Below are 26488 nucleotides of genomic sequence, written 5' to 3'. Positions count from 1 at the left end.
AAATCAAATGACTTTAAGGCACAAAATGTGAAGACATCCCAAAGGACTTACTCACTCGAGTTGAAAAGGATTGTATGTAATTTCTGACTTTTAGCTTTTAGTTCACTTCAATTTTCACCATAGCTTCGTTGAATTGTACTTTGATTTTGCATAGGGATGTGACTTCTTTGGTCACTTTCAATATGATATACCTTTTTTTTTTTTTTTTACTTAAATGTTAACTAGTCCTATATTTTACAAAATAAAGGATGAGTATACTTAAAACTCATTTAACTCCTTGCAAGAATGTTGGTGTGCATGTGAAAGTCTCAAGGTGAAGCATATGACTAATCCACAAATCCAAAGTAAATAACTGTGATTTCAAATTTCATCCTAGATTTCATAATGGAAGCATGTTCAAACCTTTAAACTCACCTATGAATATCAAATTCAAAATTGAAATTTCACTATACTTTGAACTGTCCACAATTAACAAGAAGAACAAACGGATTCTCCTGCGTAAGATCACTCAAAGGGCAACTATTAGTTGGATAAGAATTATCAGAGCAAATAGCACAAATAGAGGAAGGAGAAACAAAGCTGGTCATTGACTGCATGAAATTTTCAAGCTTCTTTTCCAAGTTGGATACTTGAGATGCTGAAGCAACTCTAGGATTTATATCGACATTATGCACACTAATCTTCCTTGTGAATATGTCATCTCCCCATTGCATAGAGTTGGCACCAATTCTCTCAAAAGTTTTGAAGCACTCTTCATATCTTTCTCACTCAAAGTCCTCCACACGCAGCATTGACATTATTTCTACTAGCTAAGGTTAGTCTTTGGTAAAAGATCTGCACTTTGCATCCAAGTTTCCACTCCATGATAAGGACATTGTTGTAGTAGATAACAAAATCTCTCCCAACACTTATGAAAAGATTCTTGAGGTTTTTGTTCAAAGTTCGTGATTTCCTTCCCAAGTAGCAATGTTTTTGAGGCAAGGAAAAATTTCAACATGAATTTTTGAGCAAGTTCTTCCCATGATGTGATGGATCCAGCAGGAAAAGAGGTGAACCATAACTTGGCCTTGTCTTTGAGAGTGAAGGGGAACAATCTCAGGCGCACTATTTCTTGTGAAACTCTCCTTGATATGAACCGTACCACAGCTATGTAAAAATCCTTAATATGAATGTTGGGATCTTCATTTGATTTACTATAGAACGAAGGAAGAAGACCAACGGTGCTGGATTTCAGCTCAAACGAAACATCATTAATTTCAGGAAATGTGATACATGAAGGCTTTTCTAAAATTATGGAGCTGTGAATACTCCTTCAAAGGCTTAGTGTTGGCTGCCATTGACTCTATGTCAGACTCGAAAACAGTAACAAATGCTCGTTGGTTGATGTGACAGAGCTCCCGGACACGCATGCAACAGGCAGATATTTGAGATCAACCAAGACAACAAACCAAAAAAAATAGTTAATAATAACGAAGGAAATAATAAAAGAGAATAAATCAAACAAATACAATAAAGTAAAACAATAACACAAATATAAAAGGGACGACAAGCAACTGAAATAAAGACCAAAGCTAAAATCACACAACACAAAGAATTAAACTCAGTCCCCGGCAGCGGCGCCAAAAACTTGATGTATAATTTCACTACATGAAAATTAGATAGTTAAATTGAAGAAATAAACTTGCAAGCGCACAAGGTTAATGCAATATAGCCAAGGCAACTACAAGGTCGTTCCTACAGAGACTGAATAAATTATCAAGTTGTTGTGAATTATGAACTAATTTAAATCCTAAATTACTCTAGACACCCTAATTAATAAACTTACAACTAATGACTCAACTAAAACTTAATAGAGGAGTTTTGAAAGTTGGTTTTGAAAGATTTCCTTTAAAAGAACGTTGAAAACAGGAAAGTTAAAAGACAAGATAACGAAGAAAAACATGAACTAAATAAGTTTGTGAAGGATTTTAAGGAAGTTTACCAAGACAACAATTTCACCACAATTCCTCTTATCCAAACCTTAGCATGCATACTATCAAATTTCTCAAGTTGTGTTGATGATTAGTTCTTCAAAATTATGATTAACTCTTTTCACAGCAATTAACCACTTCTTCTAACACGCCATTTATCCTTGGCAAGAGGCATAAATATAAACATATAAAAAGACCTTAGGTTCAATGAGAACTTCACACAAAGCCCTAAGAGTATGGTGTTTACCTTAGGCACATTCATGAATTTAATCACAAGATGCAAAACTCATATTAGGTATGGTGTATACCCTAACATGCATCAAATTACTTAACCAAAAACCTAGATGGTAGCTAAGCATCAAGATCATTAGTTAAGAAAAAAAAGCACAGTGATTAAATTTCAACAACATGGAAATTCTAATGGTATGACATAACTAAGCTTTGAATAATTAGAAAAGGGTTACATTGTGTCTTAGTAAAAGAAAATTAGTTACTCATAATCATGGTAACAAAGCAAAAATAAAACATAGAGAACGAGATAAGAAAAACCCTTAGAGTTTAGAGGCACGGTCACTCTTCCTTGCTCCACGGTTGAAGTTTGAAATTTCCAGTGTCCCTCTTGAGCCCCCACAACCTCCCCTCGTAAAAGATTCTAAAACCTAGTTAGAATGGGCCTAAACAAGTGGCCTTACATGAAGACTTGATTTCCAAGTCAGTTCCTAACTAGAAAAGGTAATTAAACTAAGTTTCCTAAAACCTCCAGGAAACTGCAAGTGATCCTCATTGAGAATGTGATTTGGACACCTTTATGACTCGAAAAATTACTTACGACCACTTTTTGGAAAGCTCTGGATGTCTTCTTTTCAGCCAGATATGGTGTGCCTCAATCCAATGTTATATGAGTGAGTTATGGCCAAAATACCCCAGCTTACTCAGTATTCTCCGGGAATTGATTTATGCTGAGTTGTTTAATTAAAATTAGGCACCTTTACAGTCTTCAAAAGTTATGAAAATATTCATGGACAAACTTTTGCCTTGCATATCCAATTGAATCATATCAAACTTTGCTACAATGAATATTTGGCGAATTTGATACATTTCGTGGCTCATAATCTGAAAAACCAACTAAACTCAGCATTTTTATTCCAAATTAATTCACAAAACTAAGTAAAAAGGATATGAAATCATGTGAAATTAAATGGAACATATCACATACTCTTGCTTGACCTTTGGGTTGGTTTCTCATTAATAAAGTTTATATAATGTTTTATCCATTTTTCGGTTATTATTTACAACTCTGACCCAACTCGTTTTACTTAATTAAAAGGCTTCGCATATTTTGGGAATCTTGAGAGTATACCCCTTGGATCTAGGTGTTATATTTTTTGGGATCCTCAAGATACGTATCGCGGTCACGTGTCTCGATTTTGGGACGTGACACCATCTATGGAAATATACTGTCCAAAAGGAAAGTGACTCCCATGTTGATCAAATCGAAGAAAACGCTTTATATAAACATGACCCAAACGACCATTTTCTTCGATGAGCTTAAAAAGTGTCTTGTCAAGATACTTGAAGATAAGGTACATTGTAGGTTTCTTCTCTCTCTTATCCATCACCGAATAAACGTTATCAAATCAGACAATGTTCAAGTACGGGGAGGTCTTCTGGAGAAAAGTGACCTCGCGAATAATACCGAGATGTAGGGCTTCTATTTGATCAAGCTCGAGATTTATCTTCTTTATTGCAACAACGTCATATATATCTTTGACTTTGGCTTTGTAAACTGTGTCGTATGACCCAACCTCAATAAATTCTCAATCTTTGTCGTAAGCCTTCATTTCTTAACTAGAAAACAAACGACGTTGTTGAAATGCCAAGGTCAAAGATATAGATGACGTTGTTGGAATAGAGAAGATAAATCCCAACCTCAATAAAATAGGAGGAGATCTCAATGTTAATCGCGAGGTCACTCTTATCTAGGGATCTCCACACCCGAACATCATTTGATATGATGACATTTTTTTTCTTTGATAGATAAAGGGGAGAAGAAACACATACCCTGTGTTTGAGTAGTGTGACAAGATACTTTTTAAGCTCATCGAAGAAAATGTCATGAAATCGGACCATGTTAGGGTGTGGAGATATCATGTGGAGAAAAGTGACTCACGAATAACATCATGTAGGTACTCATGCGGCTGTTTTCTTCGACGAGCTTAAAAAGTGTCTTGTCAAAACTCTTAAACACAAGGTACATAGTGGGTTTCTTCACGCCTTTATCCATCATCCAAAAAATGTCATCAAATCGGACGATGTTCAGGTGTAGGGAGATCCTCTAGAGAAGTGTGATCTTGCGAATAACATTGGGATGTAGGCCTGCTATTTGATTGAGGTCAAGATTTATCTTCTTTATGTCGACAATGTCGTCAGTATCATTGACTTTGGCCTTGTAAACTGTGTTGTAAGACCCAGTCCTAATAAATTCACAATCTTTGTCATAACCCTTTATGGACCAGAAAACAAACGACGTTATTAGATTTGACTCACGAATAACATCATGTAGGTACTCATGCGGCTGTTTTCTTCGACGAGCTTAAAAAGTGTCTTGTCAAAACTCTTAAACACAAGGTACATAGTGGGTTTCTTTACGCCTTTATCCATCATCCAAAAAATGTCATCAAATCGGACGATGTTCAGGTGTAGGGAGATCCTCTAGAGAAGTGTGATCTTGCGAATAACATTGGGATGTAGGCCTGCTATTTGATTGAGGTTAAGATTTATCTTCTTTATGTCGACAATGTCGTCAGTATCATTGACTTTGGCCTTGTAAACTGTGTTGTAAGACCCAGTCCTAATAAATTCACAATCTTTGTCATAAGCCTCAATTTATGGACCAGAAAACAAACGACGTTATTAGATTTGATGACGTTTTTTTCTTTGATGGATAAAATGAAGAAGAAATCCACTATGTACCTTGTGTTCGAGTATCTTAACAAGACACTTTTTAAGGTCGTCGAAGAAAACAGACACTTGGAGCATGCTAATATAAAGCGTTTTCTTTACCAGATACTTAGTGGAGTAGCCCATTGTCAATCGCATAATGTCTGTCACCATGATTTGGTATGAGCCTCTTCAGACATTGCTCCTAAAACTGCTGCATAAGCAACAATTCCTTCTTTGTATCTCCCTATAGGTACAAAGGCTCTCGCATTTCCCGTTTATAATTCCTAATAGGTCATAATTCTTCTGAGAGCCATCATCTTATGCAACAACTTCTGCTATACATTTTAATAATCAGTAATAGAAAATAGATTAAGGTTCCTAATTAGATTATATGACTTTGAACAATCCATTGTTTGAAATTATGATCTCATGGAACAACCTTTTTCTCTTTAATACCCGACTTATAATTAGGATTAAAAGAAATATACCACATTTTGAGAGGAAGAACAAGAGACCAGAAAGCATCCTTAATCATCCCAAGTTTCGTGAAAACACTCGATTCTTTGAAGTTAAGATTAGGTACGCAGTTTACAAGAGATGGATATTGGTCAAAAAGGAGTTTTTGAGACTTAACTCTTGTTTTCTAATCACATCAACCTCAAAATTCCAAGGTTCAATCATAGTCTCCATGAAGACTTTGTGACTGTTATTGTAGGTCACCACTGAACAAATGGTCTAGATTTTCTAGAGTCACATTAACTCAATACAATGTACCTCATATGATAAGGAATGCCAAAACCAATGTGGGGTTAGGTCGCTGGAAAAAATGAGAATATTATTAAATGGATGTGACGGCTAGCCCAATGATTTAGATTGTGAAATAGGCAACAAAATCTTGGACAAATTGATCAAACAATTTTTTTTTTAATTGGACATAGAGATAGAGAACCAGGTTATATAACAGTAAACTTGCTTGCATCATTCCCTAAATTACTGTAAGAGTTTCTCTCCAACTTGTAATAGAGGTATTTTGACCCAAAAAAAAAAAAAAACTTGTGATTGAGATGAAGCTGAGAGCTTCCAATAAACTTTACAAGATAAACGTACATTCTCTCCAACCAAACACGTATACCATATTGGTATTTTCGTAGTTTAGGGGTCATTTCATTATATGATTAATTCGGTGGACAGTCGAATGAAAATGACTCGAATTATTTTTATTTTATTTTAAAGAACTTGAGGATAAAAAGGTACCGACCAATTAGTTTATGTACTATACAAGATCATATCCAAAACTTTGGTCAATAGATTGAAGCCAATTATACTCATTAAGATTTCGAAATTTCACAGTATTTTTGTTCCCTCATAGATGATCGCAGACAATATTCTCACAATTTTTCAAAGTGTCTATGCTGTAAAATGTAGGGGATGAAGCGGTTCAAAAAAGATGATTATGAAGTTGGAGGTGTTCAAAGTTTATGATAGGGTGGAGTGGTCTTTTCTAACAATAGTGCTATGGAGGTTGGGATTTAATGAGAGATTGGTAGACTTTATCATGGACTGCATTTCTACTCTTATTTGATCTATCCAAGTGGATAACCAAGTTAAGGCTCCTTGTGCTCTACCACTCTTCCAATTTTGAGAGTCAGTGGCAATTTCCCACCAATAATGGGCGTTTCCGTGAGCTCTATCTCAATTCAGGTCTTTATGCCCTTTCTTTATTGGTGTTTCTGTTTTCTCCTTCCTCCCCAACCCCTTTTAGCTCATGATTTAATAGAAATCTCCAACACTTATATTGGTTTTTCATCCTCTTTCACCCCCATGGTCCTCATCCCCCAGATCCCCACTACTCTCACCCATATCATTTGCTATACTTCTCTCCTTCCTCACTCATTCCAATCTTAATCCAAGTTTGCAGCTATTCATCATTAACACGCGTCTTCGCATCTTAATCTTAATCGAAATATTGGTAGAGTTTCGAATCTAGTCCTTGCACCACCACCTTCCATGAATTGGTTCTTGTTGGTTATGCTAGCTATGGGCTGGCTTAGGCCTTCAAATTCGTCTAATGCGTGGCTGTTGTTCTTGGATGCGAGTTTGGGTTCGATGAGTGCAAAGTGCATCGCAGTGGAGTGCATTATTGGGAATTTTCTGGTTTTATGTTTTACCAATTTTAAGGCTTTGTTCCAGTGAATTTGGGGTTATTGTTTGTAGTGTTGGTTTAGAAGTGTGTTGTTTTGTTTTGACCATGGTTTGTAGATGTATGTCTGCTGCTTCTCTTGTTGCAGAGATGTCATGGCTGCTGCATTTTCTTGTTTTGTTTTAGTTGTTAGGGTTTAGTTTAGTTTTGGGCCTTTTGGATCTTTGTTATATTGGGCTTTATTTGTAACTTTTTCTTATGAATGAAAGTCCACTTAGACCACCAAAAAAAAAAAAGTTTAAGTGATGGGGGCTATGGGCATGATTGTATCCAACCGGGGGCTAAGACAGGGTGATCCCTTTTTGACCCTTTCAAAAGCTGGTTCAAGAAACCCCTAAAGCCATTCCCGCCCATCAACCTCCTCTTACTTACACTCATTTTTCCATATAACCACCAAAATGAGAGATAGATTGACTTGTTTGACGCAATTTGATTGGTTGTGCAATTTTTTTTTTTGCATCAACAATGTTTTTCAAAATGTTGTACCTTTCAATGATCCTGAGTATAACTCCTGATGCATGTCAACATTATCGCCTGAAATGAATTCTGGAATTAGTGTCGTCTCCGATTTTGCAGTAGTTCAGGCATGTTGCTTAGTCACCTTCTTTGAAGCTCTTTTGGGTGCCAATGAGTCCGAGTCAAATTTTTGAGTAAAAATTGTTTAAAATTTCAGTGAAAAGGAGAGTTGCATAATGAAAGCTCTCAAAGAGACGTTAGGGCATTTTCTTTTGCAAAATCGCTTGATTTTTTCTTGAACTCACAAGTAGAGCAAGGTGAAGAAGACTAAGGGAGCCTTCAGTTTCAAAAAGAAGTCGAGTTAATTCTAGGCTTAGCGAGCATTAGCCTAGTGGTTGTTTATGAATCGTGAGAGGCAACATGGCAAATTGAGGGACACGAGGAAAGGCAACTTGAGATTTTAATTGAAAATTTTAACAAGCTTATGTCTTAAGCTAGTTAAATCCGGGGGCACATTTTTGGGGTAAAATTGACGCCCATAATCTTTCTAGCCCAAGGAAGGTTGCAGATTGAATAAAATACCCAATGGAATGACCAAAAGGTGGCCACGTGTGCAAGGACAGAATCATCGAAAAGCTTTCCCCTAGTTCTCACATGGGCTAGCTTGTAAATTCAGATTAGGTGAGAGAATTAAATGCTACTCAGACTACTACTTAAACAAAATCAAATCTCGTTTAAAATGTTGGATTTTAGCTCAACTTCATCATTTTGAAGCAAATCCATGGCTGCTTAATTCCAGTAGTGATTTAAGGAAAGTTGTTTCCTAGTATCTGGGCATCGCTACTTGGTTGCCATCACTATGAAATTGGGAGGGACTATAATAATTGAAGGCAAAAAGAGAACACCCAATCTATCTCTCAAATATATATCAACTCGATCAACTTGGTCTCAAGTTTCTCAACATCTTTCTTGCTTTCATTTATGGGTTTCCACTTGACAACTCCATTGAATCTTTTGTTTATTTTACTCTGCCTTCTTCCATAGATGGTATGATTTTCAGTTGACATCCGATTCCAACTGTGATTATGTAAGAAGTTTTATTGTACTCCAATCAATCCGATTTAAAGCTATTTCAATCTGATCAGATTCTTTATCGCTTTCGTTAAATTTCGTTCTTTGAGTTCTTACCTCATGCAAGAGGAATATTGAAGTCCTTAATCAATTTAGGAATAGAAAAAAAATCAATCTAGACCAGTTCCCCATTGGGAGCACAATTGCTTGAGAATGAGTTAGGATTCTATGCTGACCTCAACCAGGGCCGTGAACCTACACACCCCTAAACTATAATAAGCTTTGAATCCCCTACCTTAAGGTGCAAAGGACTTTCATTTCATTTCTATCTGATTTACATATTTTATATTGAGCTTAACAGTACCAATAGTGACACGCCTCCAAATACACCATACAAAACATAGTTGAGCCCACTAAAGTGCTTTGAATATTTACAATCTATCTAATCCAATGCTAAAATACAAAGCTACGTTTTAGGTTGAACAAAACTGTAATACCACAAAACAAAAAATCCCTAATTAATTATTATTTTATTTTGGAAAAAGGACGATCTTGCCCTCACCATATTTTAATTGGGAAAAGTTGACTTTTTGACCAAGAAAGAATTTGGCAATTCCACTTACGCCGTTATGTAGAGCACGATGAAACGAGTCCGTAGACACGGAGTAGACTCGAATCGGAGTTGTAACGAAGAAAATACGGTCAAAATACCGTGAAGGGCAAAACGGTAATTTGGACAAAAAGTCAGATTTTTATCTCTTCTCTCTCTTCTCCCTCAGTTTCTCTCTCCTCTCTCTCCTCCCTCCCGCGCGCGAGCTGCCGTCTGCAACTCGATCCAGTCGCCGCCACCGACCACCCCGAACGGATTTTCCATATTGTGCGATTCCCGGGTTCAATACTGTTGAACCGTTGGATCGCACTTAATTTGAGATATATTGTTCTACATAATTTCAGAACCGTGTAGGATTCAACGGATTGCGAATCGGTGTCCCGGATACTCCGAAATCGCGAACCCTGGGGCTAGGGTTTGGAAATTACGCGATTACGCGATTGTGGCCAATCCGACCGTCCAATTCGGGCCAAACCAACAGGATATGGGTATTTCTCTGTGAGGGACCTTAGGGAATCCCAGATTGGCCATTGGAGGTCATGGAGCCCACGGGGTTCCTGATTGACCGATACGACAGTTTATCGCTTAGTAAAGCTTCAGGTCTTTTAAGACCCTTTTAAACGTCTAAAATGCTAAAGTGGGCATATGATTGACTTTAAAGTGAGTGCACGCATTTCTAGGAGCCATGGGTCAGGGTTTTAATTTAATACTTTTATTGAGCAATTTTATTAATTTAATATTCATGATTAATCAGGCACCAGGGGCCAGACCGACCCTCAGGAGGGACCTTCAAGAGGTCTAGCTAGCTCGGACAGGAAGTGAGTGGACTTTTCTTTTATAAATGAGTTATATAAATAAATTTCATTATTTTATCTTGAATAAGTTTTATTCATTGTGATTTTCCTAGCATGTTTGTGAAGTTAAATATCTTATTTATACGCTGCTTAGCTCATTATGCTAAAATAATATAAAAAGCAGAATTTGAGACTTATATCAGAGGAAATAGCAGCTTAGATTCAGATTTGCTAAAATACAGTTAATTATCAGACTTTTCTAAAATATTTTATTTTAAACCACCATGTACCCAACTACAGTGATTCCCTCAGTTATGCCGATGTCTACAGACATACATCTAGTTTATTTTCAGTTTTGTCAGTGCACTTCACATTTGCCTCACGAGTTTCGGGGACGCTCGGACCGTGAGTGCCAGGATTGCAGCTCGGTTTGACTTGGTGTCGCCGAGGTCTGCCAGGATTTGCGGATCAGGCTGACTACGGTCCCCTGAATCCTGCCAGTGCGGCTCGAGTTGACTGTGTGTCACCGAGACCTGCCAGCGGATCAGGCTGACTATAGTCCACTGAATCCTGCCAGTTTGCGGCTCGGATAGACTGTGTGTCGCCGAGACCTGCCAAGGGAGTTGACGGATTTACAGGGGTAAACCTAGGTGGTAGTTTTAAAGGAATTTCAGTTCTTTTATGCAAATATGATTACAGTGATTTATGCGAGTTTTCTCGACATTTAGCATATATATATATATTTATTAGAATGCTTTGAGTTTCAGTATGAATATAATGAATAGGAAAAAGTCTAGTTTCTTATATAATCGTTTTTACAGTGGGGGTTATTATGTTCATAAATTGTTTCGAGAACCTTATTTTTGGTCCACTCACACTTTCAAATGTTTTGCGTCCCCAGGCAGTAGACGTGCACAGGAATCCACCACCGCGCCTTCTCCTAGCTCCCTCGCCACCCACGAAACGTAGGATTTTGTTGTAAAACACTTAAATTTTTGTAAATATTAGTAACTGCTCTAATATCTGGTTAGAGTTGAGAACCAGAATTGGTGGATGTTTTATTTACTTATTCTGGCAGTTGGTGTAAATATATTTGCTTGTTTGACAGGTGGAAATTTTTGGGTTTGAACAAATTACAGGGGAGACTCTGCCGAATTTTCGGTAGGAGTCCAGGGAAGTTTTGAATTGTAGTTTGTAACCGGAAGGGTAAAAAGGTCTTTTGTGCCCGACATTCGCCAGGTGTCGGACACGCATAGAGTCCGGTCCGAATTCCAAAGTGGAATTAGGATCGGGTCCCGTCAAAAACCATATTAGGTAACGTTAACATGTGCACAGAGTGTTGTGAGTTACTTTAAGTACTTCTTCTTGGATGCATGCAAAGTTTATTTTTATCTCCTTGCAAAGTTTACCCTCAACAAGTTGGATGGGCAATCACAACTTTGAATTTACATCAACCAAGTAGGAAAGAGTTGTACACATTTGCTGCTCTATCAAAGGGTCGTCACATGCTATTTCTCTATTCAGTTGAATCCACAATTATTCATTCTGACCCTGTAAGCTTTTAAAATATAAAATAAAGTGTCTGTAAAAAATATATATATAATTTGACAAACTCTTTATTTTATATTTTAAAACTTCTCAAGTGTCCATATTTAATCGGATAGTTTAACAATATGTATTTGATTCAAATATATATAAATACACACTATCAATATTTTCACAGATAGTTTTGTTTTGGTCAAATTTTCACGAATAGTTTTTTTGGGTAAAATTTTCATTTATATTTATATTCAATTATTTTAAATCTTAACTAGTTCATAAAATGAAGATGTGCCGGTAAAAGTTATAATAAATAAAAAGATAAAGTTCAAAGTACCATGAAAGAGTTTTAGGTTCCACAATCGAGAGCAAAACCAAATGACAATGGACTTAGCAACCCAACACCTTCTAAGTCCTTGAAAAGTATATTAACCAAGACATATATATATATATATATTAACTGTTAATACATTAGTACTAATTGGGTATATATACATTATTTAAAATGATTTTTGTTATTGTACAATGAAATTTTTATTTATGTAGGTGATTAGAACTTAGATAAAGGCGACAAGCTCACTACCCTAGCCAATTGGCCTACTTACATCTTCTACTGTATAATGGGATTTTGAGACTTGTTTATGAGAGAAAATTAGGGGTATAAATTATGATTTAATAACTATATTCTTGGGAAAAAGTAAGATTTAACACACACTTCCAATTGACAAAAAATGCTTTCTCAACGACATGACGTTTCTAGTTCTTACGGCCATTTTCCCAAGAAAACGACATCTGGCCACAACGGCAAACGGCCGTCGCGATGCCACCTTTGACATCTTTCTCCACAGAAAATGAAGCAGCGCGGTCCCATAGTTTGCTTCGCCATGGAGTTCAGACCTCGCAATTACAGTGCCGAAAAGCAAGCCCACGCGCTTCCGCGAGTAAGAGCGGGCGATCACCCTCTCTCCGCTCCATCGTCTCTACCTCACCTCCAGGTTCCAATCACATCGATCATATATTCAAATTTTCGTTATTTTGTTACCTCTGCCACTAAGCATCTGTTTGGTTGCATAGAAAGCGTAGGAAATTCAAATTCGTGATCGCAGATAGTAAAACAATTTTACTTGCTTGAGCAATTTGGTTTGTTAGACAGACTTGAGCTTGAGCTTGAGCTATCATCTACTTGAGCACAATTTGTTTTTGTTAATCATAGATGGATGCAATGTCTCATTTTTATTCTCTAAGTGTGAAAATTCCATGTCAAATTATAGTAAATCTAATTACTTATTTGGTCTTGTGCTTTTATTATGATATCTTTGAAAGTCTTGGATTGTTTAGAAATTGCAGTATTTTGATATAGGTTGAGGTCGTGGACCATGGGGATACGGAGTTTTTTGATCCGCTAAGAAGGTCCGATAACAATGCCGAAGCTGCTAGAGAGGATTTAGTAGACATTGAAACCAGTTCTGGGGCAGGGCTCTCCAGTGAAGCTTCTATTCAAAATCCATCTAAAGAATGGGCCTCTTTTAAGAGATCCCTGATGCAGAGGTTTCCAGTCTCCAAAACAGTTTCAACTTCTTCAGTAAGCATTTCATGCTTCTTGGTTTGTTTTGAGTTCCACATTCTGTGCTATATTCAAATTTTGTGCAATCTGCTGTGGCTTGATGGTATCTTGAGTAATTTTCAAGCTAGTATATCTGGGTTGCCTTTGTGTCTGACACCATTTTCAATTCTGTATATTTCGTAATGAATTAGAGTTTGATTCCTGGATGAATGCCACTTCAATTGTTGCTAGCTAGTTTTCAAAACAAAAGCATGAAATATCTTAGCAGGCGAGGCTTATGTTTCTGACATCGGTTTCAGATTCTATATGTTTTTCATATTGAAATAGAGTTTTATTTTTGGGTTTCCTGGATTAATGTTACTGCACTTGTTGCTGGCTAGTTTTCAAAAGTATGAAGTATGCTATGGGAATTCAAATTTTTTTTATCATATATCTCTTTTATAAGCTTCCCCATTCATTAGCTTTTTGATAAATCTTTATATTTTTCCCTAAATGGTATTATCATATTTTAAACTGGCCCAGCTATTCCCTCTCCTTATGTACCTTATTGAAAGCTGTAACCTACCTTGTAACCCTTTTTTTCCTTTTCTTAATAATTACAGATGTCCGATATGATGGTGAAAGGCAGGAAAAGTATGTCGGACTCCTTTCCTTTGTCTAACTACAAAGTATCATTTTCACCAGCTTTTTGTTGCCAATACTCGATGTGTTAAAGCAGCTATAACAATCACTTGGTTTTCTTTGTTAATGATGTGAATTTACAGCATATGAGAAATCTTCAACAAGTATGCATTTGGAGGAACTGGACGATCCAGAAAAATTTGCAGAAGAGGGTGGCAAGGTCATCACAGGGCAGGAATATGTTTCTCGGTTGCATGAACTTAAAGCTGAATTAACTCGTGCATGGCATGCTGATGATCGTGTGACATCCCTGAAAATATCAATAAAAGTAATTTTATTATTTTTTGTTGATAATTCGGTTTGCACAATATATCTTACCTCGAGAGAGTTTGTGGTATGAAAAAAGATTACATAGGTTACTATTTCATTTTATGCTGAAAACTTCGTTGCATCTTCATCCTTTACTATGAAATCATTTATGAAGTTACTTAGCGATATATGTGCTTATACTTGAGCTTTAATATTTCCATTTATTTGGCATAAAGCACTAAATTTTAGCTGTAGCCTCTTATGCAAAAGGTCATTTTTTTATGAGTTCTGAAAGGTCAACATGTTAGATTACCAATTCATGTTAAGAATCCATCTTGTCTGAGAATTAGGCCATTCTGAAGTTAATTTAGCCATACATGTTTATAACTCAAGCTTAAAGTTTTTCCTTCATTGCACACATAACCAGTTTTCTCATTTCCACTTTTATGTAAATTTAGTTTGTCTTAAAAAAAAAAGTTTGATAGGTCCATGGATCATATTACTAATTCATGTTCCTCCATCTTGTGAGAGAAATAGGTTTAGGAGTATATGCTGCTGCTTCTTTGTGTAAATGTTATTACCTTTTATCATTTCAAAAGCAATTTTTCTTTTGACAGGTTGCTAGGCTTTTGATGGATACATCTGTTTTACAATGCTATCCTACACTCTTTGCTCTTGCTACGGATATTTTGGATATGCTTGGGGATATGGTATGGGAACGCATCAAATTGAAAGCTGAATTTGATGAAGATGAAACCAAATTCTGCTTCCTACCAGGTATTGCTGTTAAATTTCTTCCTCTGTATCAGTTGTTTTATTTTCCTTAGAAGCAATACTTTTGAAGTCTTTTTGTTTGACGCTATTTCTAGAATATGTCGAAGTGTATGGAATAAATCTTTATGCATGTTGACATGGTTGAAAGCGAAACTTAACTTGCCTGATGATTTTGCAAAAAGCAGGGAAAGTGGACTGTCATATACATAACTTTAATACAGGACGCGATGTATCATAGATGCCCTGGAGAACTAGCAAACTTATCTGCCAGTCTTCCTTATCTCCACTATTGGTTATCGTTTTTGTTTGCACTCGTAACATTAATTAACTTCAATTGGTTTGCAGATTGTTAGTTTCGTTTTACTGTATCAGTTTTATGATTTTTTTTTTCCTGAAGTTTCGATTGGTTTACGGCAGAGAACTTTTCAGCAAGTGATGTTTGCTCTGATGCCAAAGAAACTTGCAATAACTGGTTCTGCAAAATTGGTGCTGTCCGAGAGCTTCTTCCACGCATGTAAGTTCTTGTTCATTATTTTTATGATTTTTTGTTCATTCTCTCTCTCTCTCTCTCTCTCTCTCTCTCTCTCTCTCTCTCTCTCTCTCTCTAAAAATGCTGTAGCAATGCATGCAGCCTTACTTTTGTTCTGTTCTAATGATGTTGTAATCTTTGGTAGTTTTCTTTAATAAATAAATGACCATGCATTAAAGAAACAGAGAAGGGCACAGGAACAAGGATGAGACTTTCTTCTGGAACAAAATGAGAAGGAAAAGATTTCATTAATATTTTGAGCTTAAAGCCTTAGATATTCTAAAATAAAATAAAAACAAGAACCAAAACTGGGATAGGGTGTTTAAGATATCAGGACTTGATTGTTACTGCCTGATTGACTTCCAATGTTTTTTATCAACTTTCTTTTTATGCTCTTTTACTTGTAGTTTCTACGTGCAAGAATTTCCTTCTTGCTTCTTCCTTCTGTCACATCCCCTTTTTCTAAATATGGAATTATCCAGGTATTAATTTGATATGAATTTCAGTTATTTGGAGCTGGCATTATTGCCTTGCTGGCGTTTCTTGGTTGACCAACCTCTTGACAGTCTCCGGCGCTTGGTAATGATGACGAGAGGGTTAGCAGATCCATTGGCATCTGCCTATTGCCGTCTGTATATGTCCCATTGTATGAGGAAGTTACCTTCACATTATACAGGTATATATTTTCTGTACTACATTTATAGTCACAACACAGATGATAAATTTACTGGTGACTGGTGGTGGATTGATTTGGTTCAATTTAAAGAAAAAAAGAGAAGAGGAACAGAGAAGACAAGAATAATGCAAATAGGATTAGTGAGGAAGGACACGATTATTCATGACGTGCCTTCCCAGTAGCACTTTGTGGCAGAAGGGCATTGATAATTGACCCAATCAGATGGGTTTAGTGACCTGTTGAAATAAAAAATATGTATGGCAGAACACTACTCATCTCACCAAGACACGTGGCCTGTTATATGCTTATTCTCATCCATTCCAATTTCCAATCATCACTATAATGCAATTGTAGGTAGGAGTTGTCTTGAAACAAAAATCCAATGTTTAGTAAGGTGCAGAGAAAATGGTGGACTGTAAACTGAATCAAAATTTCAGTTTGATTAACTTCCTTTTTGAACTAAGATAGATTGATGTTTGGGGTGTTTTTCAATTCATTTATCCTTGTTGCAAGGGGCTTTCAAATCTAGTGGTTATGAGCGTTTACCCCTTGCACCTGAGGTCCCAAGTTGATAACCCCCTTTCCCTGTCATTTGATGAAAAAAATTATTTTTTATCATAGTTTTGTCAGAGAACAACCTTTAGAAGAGTCAAAACTGATAATGGTTGAATGCATAAATAGCCGCTGGAAAGAATTTTTTTTTTGCTCTCAATACTTTATTTATAGTCTTTCTTAAAAGTTAAATTTTTTTTGCTAATTTCATAAATTATCAGTTTATTTTGGTGCTTGCCACTTCTATAGGTGATAAGGTTTACTGACCAGAAAGTTTGTAGTATAGGTGAAATCTAATTGTGCTCCTGCTTAAACCAAACTTATGCTAAAAGATGTATAACTTGGTCTCAAATTTATAAAATCATTCATGCATTCTAGCCTAGCTTGGACCTCAGATTGATAGAGTTCTTGAATAATCTATTTGAACCTTCTGTTGGTAAACAACATCCTTGTACTTTTTACTCTTACTATTTACTTCTAACAGTACTAATAATTAATACTTTACAGTCTCATGTTTCGCAATTATTTTACAGGATGCCTGCTCACTTGTGCGAATGACTTCAAAATTGTGTTGATGCGGGTCATATCAGCAGAGGAAACCAGTCATGGAAATTTGAGTGACAACAAAAGATTGCTTGTCGGTCTGATGGAACCCACCATTGAGTTTATCATGAAATGCATATTTAAGAACATGTCCGAGGTATGTACTGCATGTAGCAATAATACTTGTCTTCGGCACTCTATATTAAATGGCTATATTCAAAATTCCATTGCCCTGGATATATCTTGTTTTGAAAATATAGGAAGCAAACTTATGTGGTATTGGTAGTGCACGGTGCTTTAGGATTTAATAAGCATTAATATGCTGGTATGAACCCTTTGAAGTAATTATAAAGCAGAACATAATATTATACCATTTGAACAATGTCGGATTTGTTGGGAGTCTCATCTTCATTGTGCTCACTCCAAAGCCTTCTTTCATCTCTTAAAAGTTTTAGAGAATGTTTTTGAATATATCCAAACGTGATGCTGGTGTGAGATGAATTAGTTGGTAGTTGAATCTATCAAATCATGAATAGCTTTTGTGACATGAAGTAGTAGTCTTTACTGTGTAATGATGTAGTCATAATTTTAATCTGTTGAAAGAGACAAGTAGGTGATGTGCTCATTGAGCTTGGACTTGGGGACAACCAAGTGGAGTTGTTTGGAAGGTTCCCATATGTCTCAATTGTTCTTCATCATCTACTCAAGCAACTTCCATCGGAAGTAGTTAGCTCAAGGGCTGTGGAGATCCTTCGTCTCATTGAGTTAAGCAATGATGATTCCTTTGATCAGGTATTGTTCATAAGAAGGTGGTCAAGTCATAACTTTGGAACACGTAAAGCACTTCATTATTGATGTGTCACCCTTCCTGGGTTAATCTAGATGTTAGGTCCAAGTTTATCTATGAAAGACCGTCTTCAATGTGCAGTTCTTGAATCATCTCTGTTGCTTCATTTTTTTATTTTTTTTTTGGGTTGGGAAAGTGCTTGAATTACAGATTACTTGGATTTAGGCTGTGTGAAAGATCTCAAATTGACACTGCCAACGCTGTGGTGGACAAAGCCATCCAGGTATTTAGAGGGATCTGTTTCCAGTTGCTTAGTTTTTATTTTTCATTGGTTATTTTACCTTTTCTTTTTTAAAATTTCATAGTACTTCATTTCTGAGGAATCCGGTTAAGAATTTTCATTTTAAACCTAATTTATGCATTTTATTTGATGATAAATCAGGTTATTGTTCAATATGATGGCCTTGATGAGTACTTGAAGGTTGCGGATGCTTATGTGGATATTATCCTTCAAAATCATATGGTGCGTCTTAGTAGGTTTTCATATTTATTAGATGAATCGAAAGTGCCAATTGGTTGTAACACCGTTCTGGTTGACTGGTTCTTTGTTTACTTTAAATTAGTCTATTTTTTGTTGTTGTTGTTGTGGTTGGGGGGGGGATATGAAACAGAGAAATATGATATTACTTGAATGTGATCAAGCAGTCCACCAAAACAAAAAAAACAAAAACAAACACAAAAAAACAGAAAACCGCAATAAAACCAAACAGCAACTCATTGAACTCTTATAAACAACACTCTTTCAACCTTAGTATTTCTAAAGCTGCCTCCATAAGCAGTTGTCCTTATTGTTTAAACTTTGAGGAAGTAAGCTACAATAAATATTAGGCTTAAAACCCATTAAGACCCATCCCTATGTCTATGTGTAGGCGTGCTTGACGTGTGAGGTTTCCATGTTAGAAAAGGAATATACAAGTGGAGACATTAAGATTTGAACCAAGGTTTTGTGGACATTCGAGCTCCAATACCATACTGGAGAATTGCCGTGAAAGCTTAAATTGTAAGGAATTGGACCAACAATGTATACTAAACTTAAATTGTACTAAAGTGCAGCACTTTAGGTCTTGCGCAGGTAAGTAAAATGGAAACTAACACTTTGTTAAATCATATTGTCTAAGAACAACTCCAATTTCTTGCACAATTTAAATCATAATGCAAAATGTAATTTGTAACATGAATAGTGACTTTCTCCTAGTTTTGATGTAAGTTACACCAGAAAAAAGTGGAGTGCTCGTACGGAATATGAAGGGTAAAATAAAAGATTATGCAGTTTTGAGTTTCCTTCTCATCTGTATATATCAAGGGCAATTGATAAGAGAAATTCGGCTTGCTACTTATAAACTTAAACACTATTGACAATTCCCCCCACATTTAGTTAAGATTAATGGGCAATATGACGACGTTGAGCTGAGTTAATTGGAATGTCTTCACTCTCTGGGTTTTTTGGGACATCTCTTCGATGTTCTTGTTATAAGATTTTTATTCTAACTGTAATATTTATTTTTTGTTAACTTCGCATTGATGAATGCAAATGTGTGTATACCACATTAGCATCTACATGCTGTCACGGTTTTCTTCCTCTGAATCTAATTATATGCCAGGATGACCATCTGAACTCCATTTTAGAAGGTATTTCAAAACGAGCATGCAGTGAAGAGATTGCTGATGATGAAATGGCAACCTTGCAGTCCATCTTGGTGAAGCTTCTTTCTTATTACAAGGATTTAGAAGACATATTTTCCATGGTATGCTTTTCCTTGTACTTATGGTGCAGCTGGTTTCCTGGTTGTATTCTCTCTCTCCTCTCTCCCTCCTATCAGGCAGTGTTAATACCATGATGGCAAGGAGTTTTAAAGTAATGATCACCTTGCTTGTAGTTATATAATTGGTGTGTAGTTTTGAACCATAAGATCTTGTTGAACTACCCATGGGTAATTAGTTGTGCTTTTTATTTTGTAGAATCATTTTCTCAAGATCTTGGATCTAATGCATGGAAGTTCGCGAAGCATCGTCAATATGCATATCCTTGATATAGGGATAAGGTGCCTTTTTAGTTACTTTATATTCATTTTCTACTTTGTCTACTTAATGCCTCACCTCACTGTTATTGTGCCTTTTGAAAGACAAACATCGTCTGAACTTCAGAACTTTTTGAAACTGCTCAAATTAGAATTTTCTTTTTCTTTTTACTCATGTATATATGAATGATGTGTCCTTCAATTTCCTGGGAGCAGTTTAACGTTTTCTTATTCATTTGGCAGGAATGGTTGTATATGTGATCCACGAACCATACAGTTTCTTCTCGAAATTTCTCAGGCTCTACATCAGGACGAAAATTTTGGGAATCTAAAAGATGATACTAACCAACCAGCACGTTTGATTTCTCAGTTTGTATCTCTGGTGATTAATTTTGAACTACATAATAGAATGTTGTGACTCTTTTGTGGTAGCAATTCATATGATTGTCTGGTATTGATTGTTGCTCTTCATTGATAGGTTGATTATGGGGCAGAGATGGAGAGTCAGTTGGCATTCTTAGTTGAATGCCGTGGATATTTTGGTGGCATTCGTGGGCTTAAGGTTTTTTTGATTTCCTGATTATGTTTTGTTGTTAACTTCAACAAGTCCAATATCTGTTTTTAACGATAGTAGTGATTTGATTCTATGTAACTGCATTGAACTGTCTGATGATAAGTTTGGGTTGAAAGACGCAATGATGAGAAGTACTTGTTTTAATACCAACCCGGATAATTGATCGGAAGACAATTTTCCATAATATCAAATATATGTACATTCATTTATATATATTCCTTTCTACTGTTAATTCAACACTTAATTTACTTTCAGGAAACTCTTATTCACTCCAGTAATTGTTTAGCGATTAAGGCTTTGAAAGATGGGAATAGGCATCTTGGTTTTGTAAAATCCTGCATAGCATTTTCTGAAGTCACATTACCTTCTATTTCACCCCAGATTAGACAGTTAAATCTTTATCTTGAGACTGCAGAGGTAATGTTTTCTTCTGGTGTGATCATGTTGTGTATCAACTTAACCATATATTTTTCCTCATTCCTGCATTAATAGTTCAGGTAGCTCTACTGGGTGGCTTAATTTCCCATTCGGATGGACTGATTGATTCAGCAATCAACTCTTTGCAAATTTTAGATGTACTGGATGGTTAGTTAACCCTTCCTTCAAAGTGAAATTTTCATTTGACAATAGTATTTTATTCAGAACCACCGTTCTAGAACCCTCTTTACCCCCTCTTCAATAAAGTTTTAAGGAGTTGCTGCGACTTACCTCCTCCATCAACCAAGCATGCATTCAGACATGATTTGATGCCTAATAAACGGTCTTCAGTGATATGCCACAGTATTGGGCAGACAAAAAAATTCTGTAGATGTATTGAGAGAACTCTCTTTGTCAATTGCAATACAAATTGTCCAATATACTCTTGTCCAAAACTTAAGTACAGTATGGTAACAGGGCATTGTGCCATTCTGGTTCCTACATATCAAACCCTCTTCCTACTCTTAACTTCATCACATTGCATAACTATGTGTGCATGTTCACCTTATTGTACATGAATAATTTATACAAGGTGTATCACTGGTGTGACATAGATGTGTGATGCCCCTTGATGCTATTGATCACATTAACTTTCACTATCAATGGCCCCCATGCTCGGTGGTGTTCCATGCTAGAAAATCTGTGTGTATGTGTGTATATGCTGTTGCTTATTTTCATTTTATGTATATAAGCTTACTCACTAGGTATTATGTAAAGGCCAGGTGTATATATATATAAGGTAACTTCACATTCCATTGGGGTCATAGCATTTGAATTTAAAAAGAAAAAGAAAATTCTGGTTTTCTTGTGCAGGCTTTAGAACACCAATTGATGCTGATGGAGTACTCTCCTCAATTCAAAAATTATTTAGTCTCTTGGTTATGGTTCCAGGTTTTTACTATCTTCTTTTTTCCTTCATTTCCATTTTGCTTGTAGTTCTGTAATATCTCAATAATATGTAGATTAGGTTGCATCTGTATTTTATCTTTCTTATGGCCATCTTCTGAACAATCTATAATGATTTTTTTTTTTATGAACTGTGCCTGCAAATTAAAAATTGAATGCCTGCAATTTTTTTTAGGGTAGTCTTTTGAGGAATGCCTGCAAGTTAAAAATTGTCCTGCTTCTTATAAATGATTTATACAATGACCAGAAAACTTGGAAAAAATAAGGGAAATTTGCACAAATACCACCTGGACTATTAGGGGTGTGTGCATCTACCACCCAATACTTTTCTTTTGGCAGTTGGCCTCCTAAACTTCATTGTTAGTGTTAATGTGCCACCTCCCTCAACTTCCATCCAGTTTTCCATTAAAATACTCTAAAGACACCCCATCATGCTCTCTAGTCACCCATTCCCCACAATTTCATTATACATATCCAAATTTGTCCCTCAAATAAATTAATGAAAAAAAACACTAAAATAAAAAGAAGAACAAGGCCCACTCAAACTCTTCCCCTCCCAGGCATCCCCTCCACCGACCACCCCCCACCCCCCTCCCCTCCCCCTTCCCATTCTGGCCCCTCCCAAAAACCCACCTTCACGCAGGCCCCCCTCTCTCTTCAAGTTTCTAATTTTTCTCTGATCTGTTTTTTTATGAAACTCCTTTCTTTTTGTCCTTGGATTCTCAACTTCTATCAAACGCAAGTACAGATAAATCATATATCAAGACCTTGTGGCATGTAGAACAAGCCAAAATACAACACAAGTAGTTAAAAAATTTCCATGCTTCATGCGTCAACATTAAAGAAAGGAATTAATCACAAAAGAGGCGATGGTGCTGTGTGTAGGATAAGGTTGTGTAGTGTGAGTGTAGAGAGATTGGCACCCATTGTTGGGGTTAGTGCTTTGCTTTTGGCTCTGTGTGTGTGTGTGTGTGTGTGAGAGAGAGAGAGAGAGAGAGAGAGAGAGAGGGAAGACGGGGCTGGTAATTTTCTTTTCGAATTTTTTCTCATCTTTTTTCAGTCCAACAGAAAAAAATTTGTCTTTTAATTATTGAGGCAATTAACGAAATTGCCCTCGTAGAACACCCATGTGCACATTACATGACTTGATTTAACAGAAAATTGGATGGAGGTGGTACATTAACACTAAAAGTCAAATGTGGGTGGCAAATTGTCAAAAACAATTATTGGGTGGTAAATGCCTGCACCCCAAATAGTCCAAGTGGTATTTATGCAACTTTCCTGAAAAACAATAATGGAAGTCACACTATATGCCAAAGTCATCTAACTTTGGATTATGTAAAAAAGGATGACAGTACTTTATTTTTTAAAAGTTGATTCTTCTATTAAGGAGTTCAAACATTTTCATAAAAGGAATGCTAGAGAGACCACATTATTGTACCACCTCTCTAATGGAGGTAGGGCTGCTCACCAATACAAGTAGGTCCAAACTCCATTACAGAGGCGGTAAACAATGTAGTACAATAATATGGTCAACCTAGCATTTGCCTTAATATTTGACAAAGTATAAAACATGCCGAAGTATCATAAATTAATTAGCATTGTCCATTCACTTTTTGAGTTTCTGAGTTATCACCTGCCCAATCAAATCATATTAAGTAACATTTTTATATCTTTTATTTTGTATCTTTTCCAAATGAAGGTAATCTTGAGCATGGAGTTACGTACTTACCAAAGAACTTGGTGTTGCTGCTCAACTCACAGTCATGGTGAGCCTTAATGTTGAGAACCTTGCATCAATATAATTTGTACATACTTATTGTTTTGATGTTGTAAGATATTGTTATAGGATGACTCCAAGAATGAGGGTGAAATTTTTGTGTGCAATTGTTTCGCTGTTAGCGGCACTATCTCAACAAAATCTTCCTTATCATGCAGATAATGGAAAGGTACACAATTCAGTTCTTTGTGGAAATTCCTAGATCTCAAAAGTTTGCATTTGTCAAAGTTCTAAAAGTTAAAACAAACAATATTCTTAAATGCTAGGAATGCCTAGAAAATGGGGGAAAACATTACCTCTGTGTGCACTATCTTGTGCTTTTGCTATAGGTCTTGTATTTCATCTGAAGTTTCGTTATCTTGTGGCTGCTAATATATTCTATTTTTTATTTCTTCAGCTTCTAGGAAATGACGAATTGTTCTTTGGTGATCCATCATATCTGCATGAGCTTGCCTCATTGTGCCAGTTTGTTCTTCAGAACCTGGTTGATGCTATTCAACAGGAACCTTCCATGGTAACAATGACTTTCAATATGGGATTTCCTTTTTGCCCTTCTATTTTTGTGGTACTGATCTGTGGCAGTGATTGATTAAAACTTAGACTGCTCGTGGGAGCATGGCGCTTGAAGCTTGCAACTGCATTGCGTCATCTTTGATTGTAAGTTCCAGTGAAATTGCTGAACTGACTTTTTGGTAACCTTAGTGAAAATATATAATGGAAAGGAGGGATGAAGATGGGTGAAGGGAGGGTGGTTGGAGGGATGAGGAAGAAATGAAGAGAATGACTCAAACAAAAACTTAAATATAGTAACTTTTTTTAAAATTTTTAATTTTTTTTTAGTTTTCATATACATTTCTCACACCTCCAACCTCTCTCCTACCATCCTAACTCCACTCTTTCGTCTCTCCCATATATTTCCCCATTATCTCTAACCCCAAAAAAAAAAAAAAAAACTGAAAAAGAAAACGGAAAACCAAAAACGATGATGTTACCAAAAGGGCCCGAATAACACAATAATTCAGTTCATCAGTGGAAGATGTACATTAAATGCCCTACAAGTGTATGTATGCATGTGAAGTGGGATTCATGAGTGGCTGGACGTTGATCTTGTGATGCTTTCGACTTTGATTTTCTTCCTTGTCACACCTCTGAGGACTGCCAGAAAAAGGTTCTAATATGATGGCTTGATCACATAAATCTTGTATGTTGTACTGTATGTTTGTCATAGCTGCCTAGAGGTGTGATAGTGTGATAGTTTTACGGTGTGTTTGGACAGTGAAAAGAAACTTGGAACTTTGACAGATTTAGAGTGTCTAAAACGCCATATACTAATTTCCTTATCGGGATTCATAAAGAAAGAAATTCATAATTGTACTTGGAAAAGAACTTGGAATTTAGGGGTCATGCACCTATAGATTGATACCTGAACATAAAGATAAACTTCAAACTCCGTATGTAATTCCATTATTCTTCATAGGTTTGCAAAACAAAAAATTTCAAAAATTCTAGAACATACCATCGTTTTCAAATTTCATAGTACTCTTATACTCCATCATCCAAACTCATTCTTAGGCTCCAAGTGTCTTTTGGCTGCATAGTCAAACATTTAGCTCCTGCGTCCAACTCTTATTCGAAAGTTAATTTTCCTGTTTCCAGAACCCACCGTGGCTGGTGGCGGCCTTCAGTAACTGTATGGGGATCTGGAATTCCATATTTGGCCTCCAAAACCTGCTCATAGCCTCAAAACTGCTTAAGATAACCAGCTACTAGAAGCTATTGCTCAAAAGCTCTACGTCTTATTGGAGGCAATCTATATGATTAGCTTCCTACATTTCCCATGCTGATGCGGGGACAAACCTGGCTGAGGCAAATGCTGCTTAAGCAACTTTTGAAGAAAATGACTTCCTCTTCTTTGATCGCTGAAACAATTTAATGTCTGCATCTTTGGTTTCTTTGGTTTCTTGGACTTTCAAATCATATACAGTATTCATTTTCTCCCCTCATTGTCTTATTTGCTTTTGTCTACTCTATTTGGCAGCTAAGTCAGGAAATATCATCAATTTGCTCCAAACTGATAGAGACTGGGAAGTCATGTTTGAGCACAAACAATCGATATCTGCAATCGACAATTCAATTTATTGATCACTTGTCACATTCATCTGTTGCTGTCTGATTTTATGTGAATGTCTTCAGTTTGCTGTATCATCACTTGGCTTGGCGAATATTTACCTTAACTCGTTGACAGTGGCATTGTAGAGTAGCAGTTAGAAACTACACAAATATCTGTTTATACTCAACCTGTACATGTGAGTTATACAAACACAACGAAAAGCTTGTAAAATTGTAACATGCCAACAGAACAGACACAAGCCAAAGCATTTTTCCATGAGTACGAATTTGGTTGCTCTTGTTCTACTTCTGAATAATGAGTTACAGTTTCGTTCGAAATTTGCGAGTGTGGAAGAAATAATGGTTGGAATGTCTTCAAATGAAGCTTAAGTTCATCAAATTTATTCAGGCCCAAAAAAACAAAATGAAAAAAACTCAATTAAATCTTTACTAATCTAAACCCCAAGATTGATACCGTTGGGGACGTTACATGTACTACCTACAAGAACTCGATTTACAAGTGGACTTGGTTAGCTTAGGAAGTTCTGGCATGCAACACTCGCACAGTTATAAGATGTGACATTGGCACCCAGCAAAGCAAACCTAGACAGATACACCAGTTCAAG

General features: G+C 36.3%; 1 protein-coding gene across 2 annotated transcripts; it reads left to right on the top strand.

Annotated features, from left to right (window-relative positions):
- Positions 1-12406: 12406 nt before the first annotated feature.
- On the top strand, positions 12407-26176 carry LOC117624526 (VPS35 endosomal protein sorting factor-like). 2 transcript variants are annotated; one of them, XR_004585335.1, is made up of 24 exons: positions 12407-12578; positions 12944-13165; positions 13750-13780; positions 13912-14096; positions 14695-14854; positions 15269-15365; positions 15887-16056; positions 17142-17308; positions 17755-17943; positions 18135-18221; positions 18381-18461; positions 19600-19743; positions 19958-20040; positions 20260-20398; positions 20495-20578; positions 20846-21007; positions 21088-21175; positions 21881-21958; positions 23676-23742; positions 23823-23922; positions 24151-24267; positions 24354-24410; positions 25410-25687; positions 25792-25903. XR_004585335.1 is itself a non-coding variant. In XM_034355826.1 (23 exons), exons 1-23 carry the CDS (start codon positions 12435-12437, stop codon positions 25924-25926), a joined length of 2787 nt encoding a protein of 928 aa, XP_034211717.1. In that variant the 5' UTR covers positions 12408-12434; the 3' UTR covers positions 25927-26176. The 2 variants fall into 2 exon arrangements, 1 of the variants encoding a protein (XP_034211717.1); XM_034355826.1 differs by lacking the exon at positions 25410-25687 and having other exon boundaries at positions 12408-12578; positions 25792-26176.
- The last annotated feature ends 312 nt before the right edge of the window (positions 26177-26488 follow it).

The sequence above is a fragment of the Prunus dulcis genome, chromosome 4 (genome assembly GCF_902201215.1).
Source record: "Prunus dulcis chromosome 4, ALMONDv2, whole genome shotgun sequence".
NCBI lineage: Eukaryota > Viridiplantae > Streptophyta > Magnoliopsida > Rosales > Rosaceae > Prunus > Prunus dulcis.
This window is presented reverse-complemented; position numbering and strand designations above follow the sequence as displayed.

What these genes read in the sequence shown, in the direction of transcription:
- LOC117624526 (XM_034355826.1), top strand. Translation starts at nt 12,435, where the DNA reads ATGAAGCAGCGCGGTCCCATAGTTTGCTTCGCCATGGAGTTCAGACCT. An exon ending in GTGGCATTCGTGGGCTTAAG is followed by an intron (nt 20,579 to 20,845) that starts GTTTTTTTGATT and finishes ATTTACTTTCAG; the next exon opens with GAAACTCTTATTCACTCCAG. An exon ending in CTGCTCAACTCACAGTCATG is followed by an intron (nt 23,743 to 23,822) that starts GTGAGCCTTAAT and finishes ATATTGTTATAG; the next exon opens with GATGACTCCAAGAATGAGGG.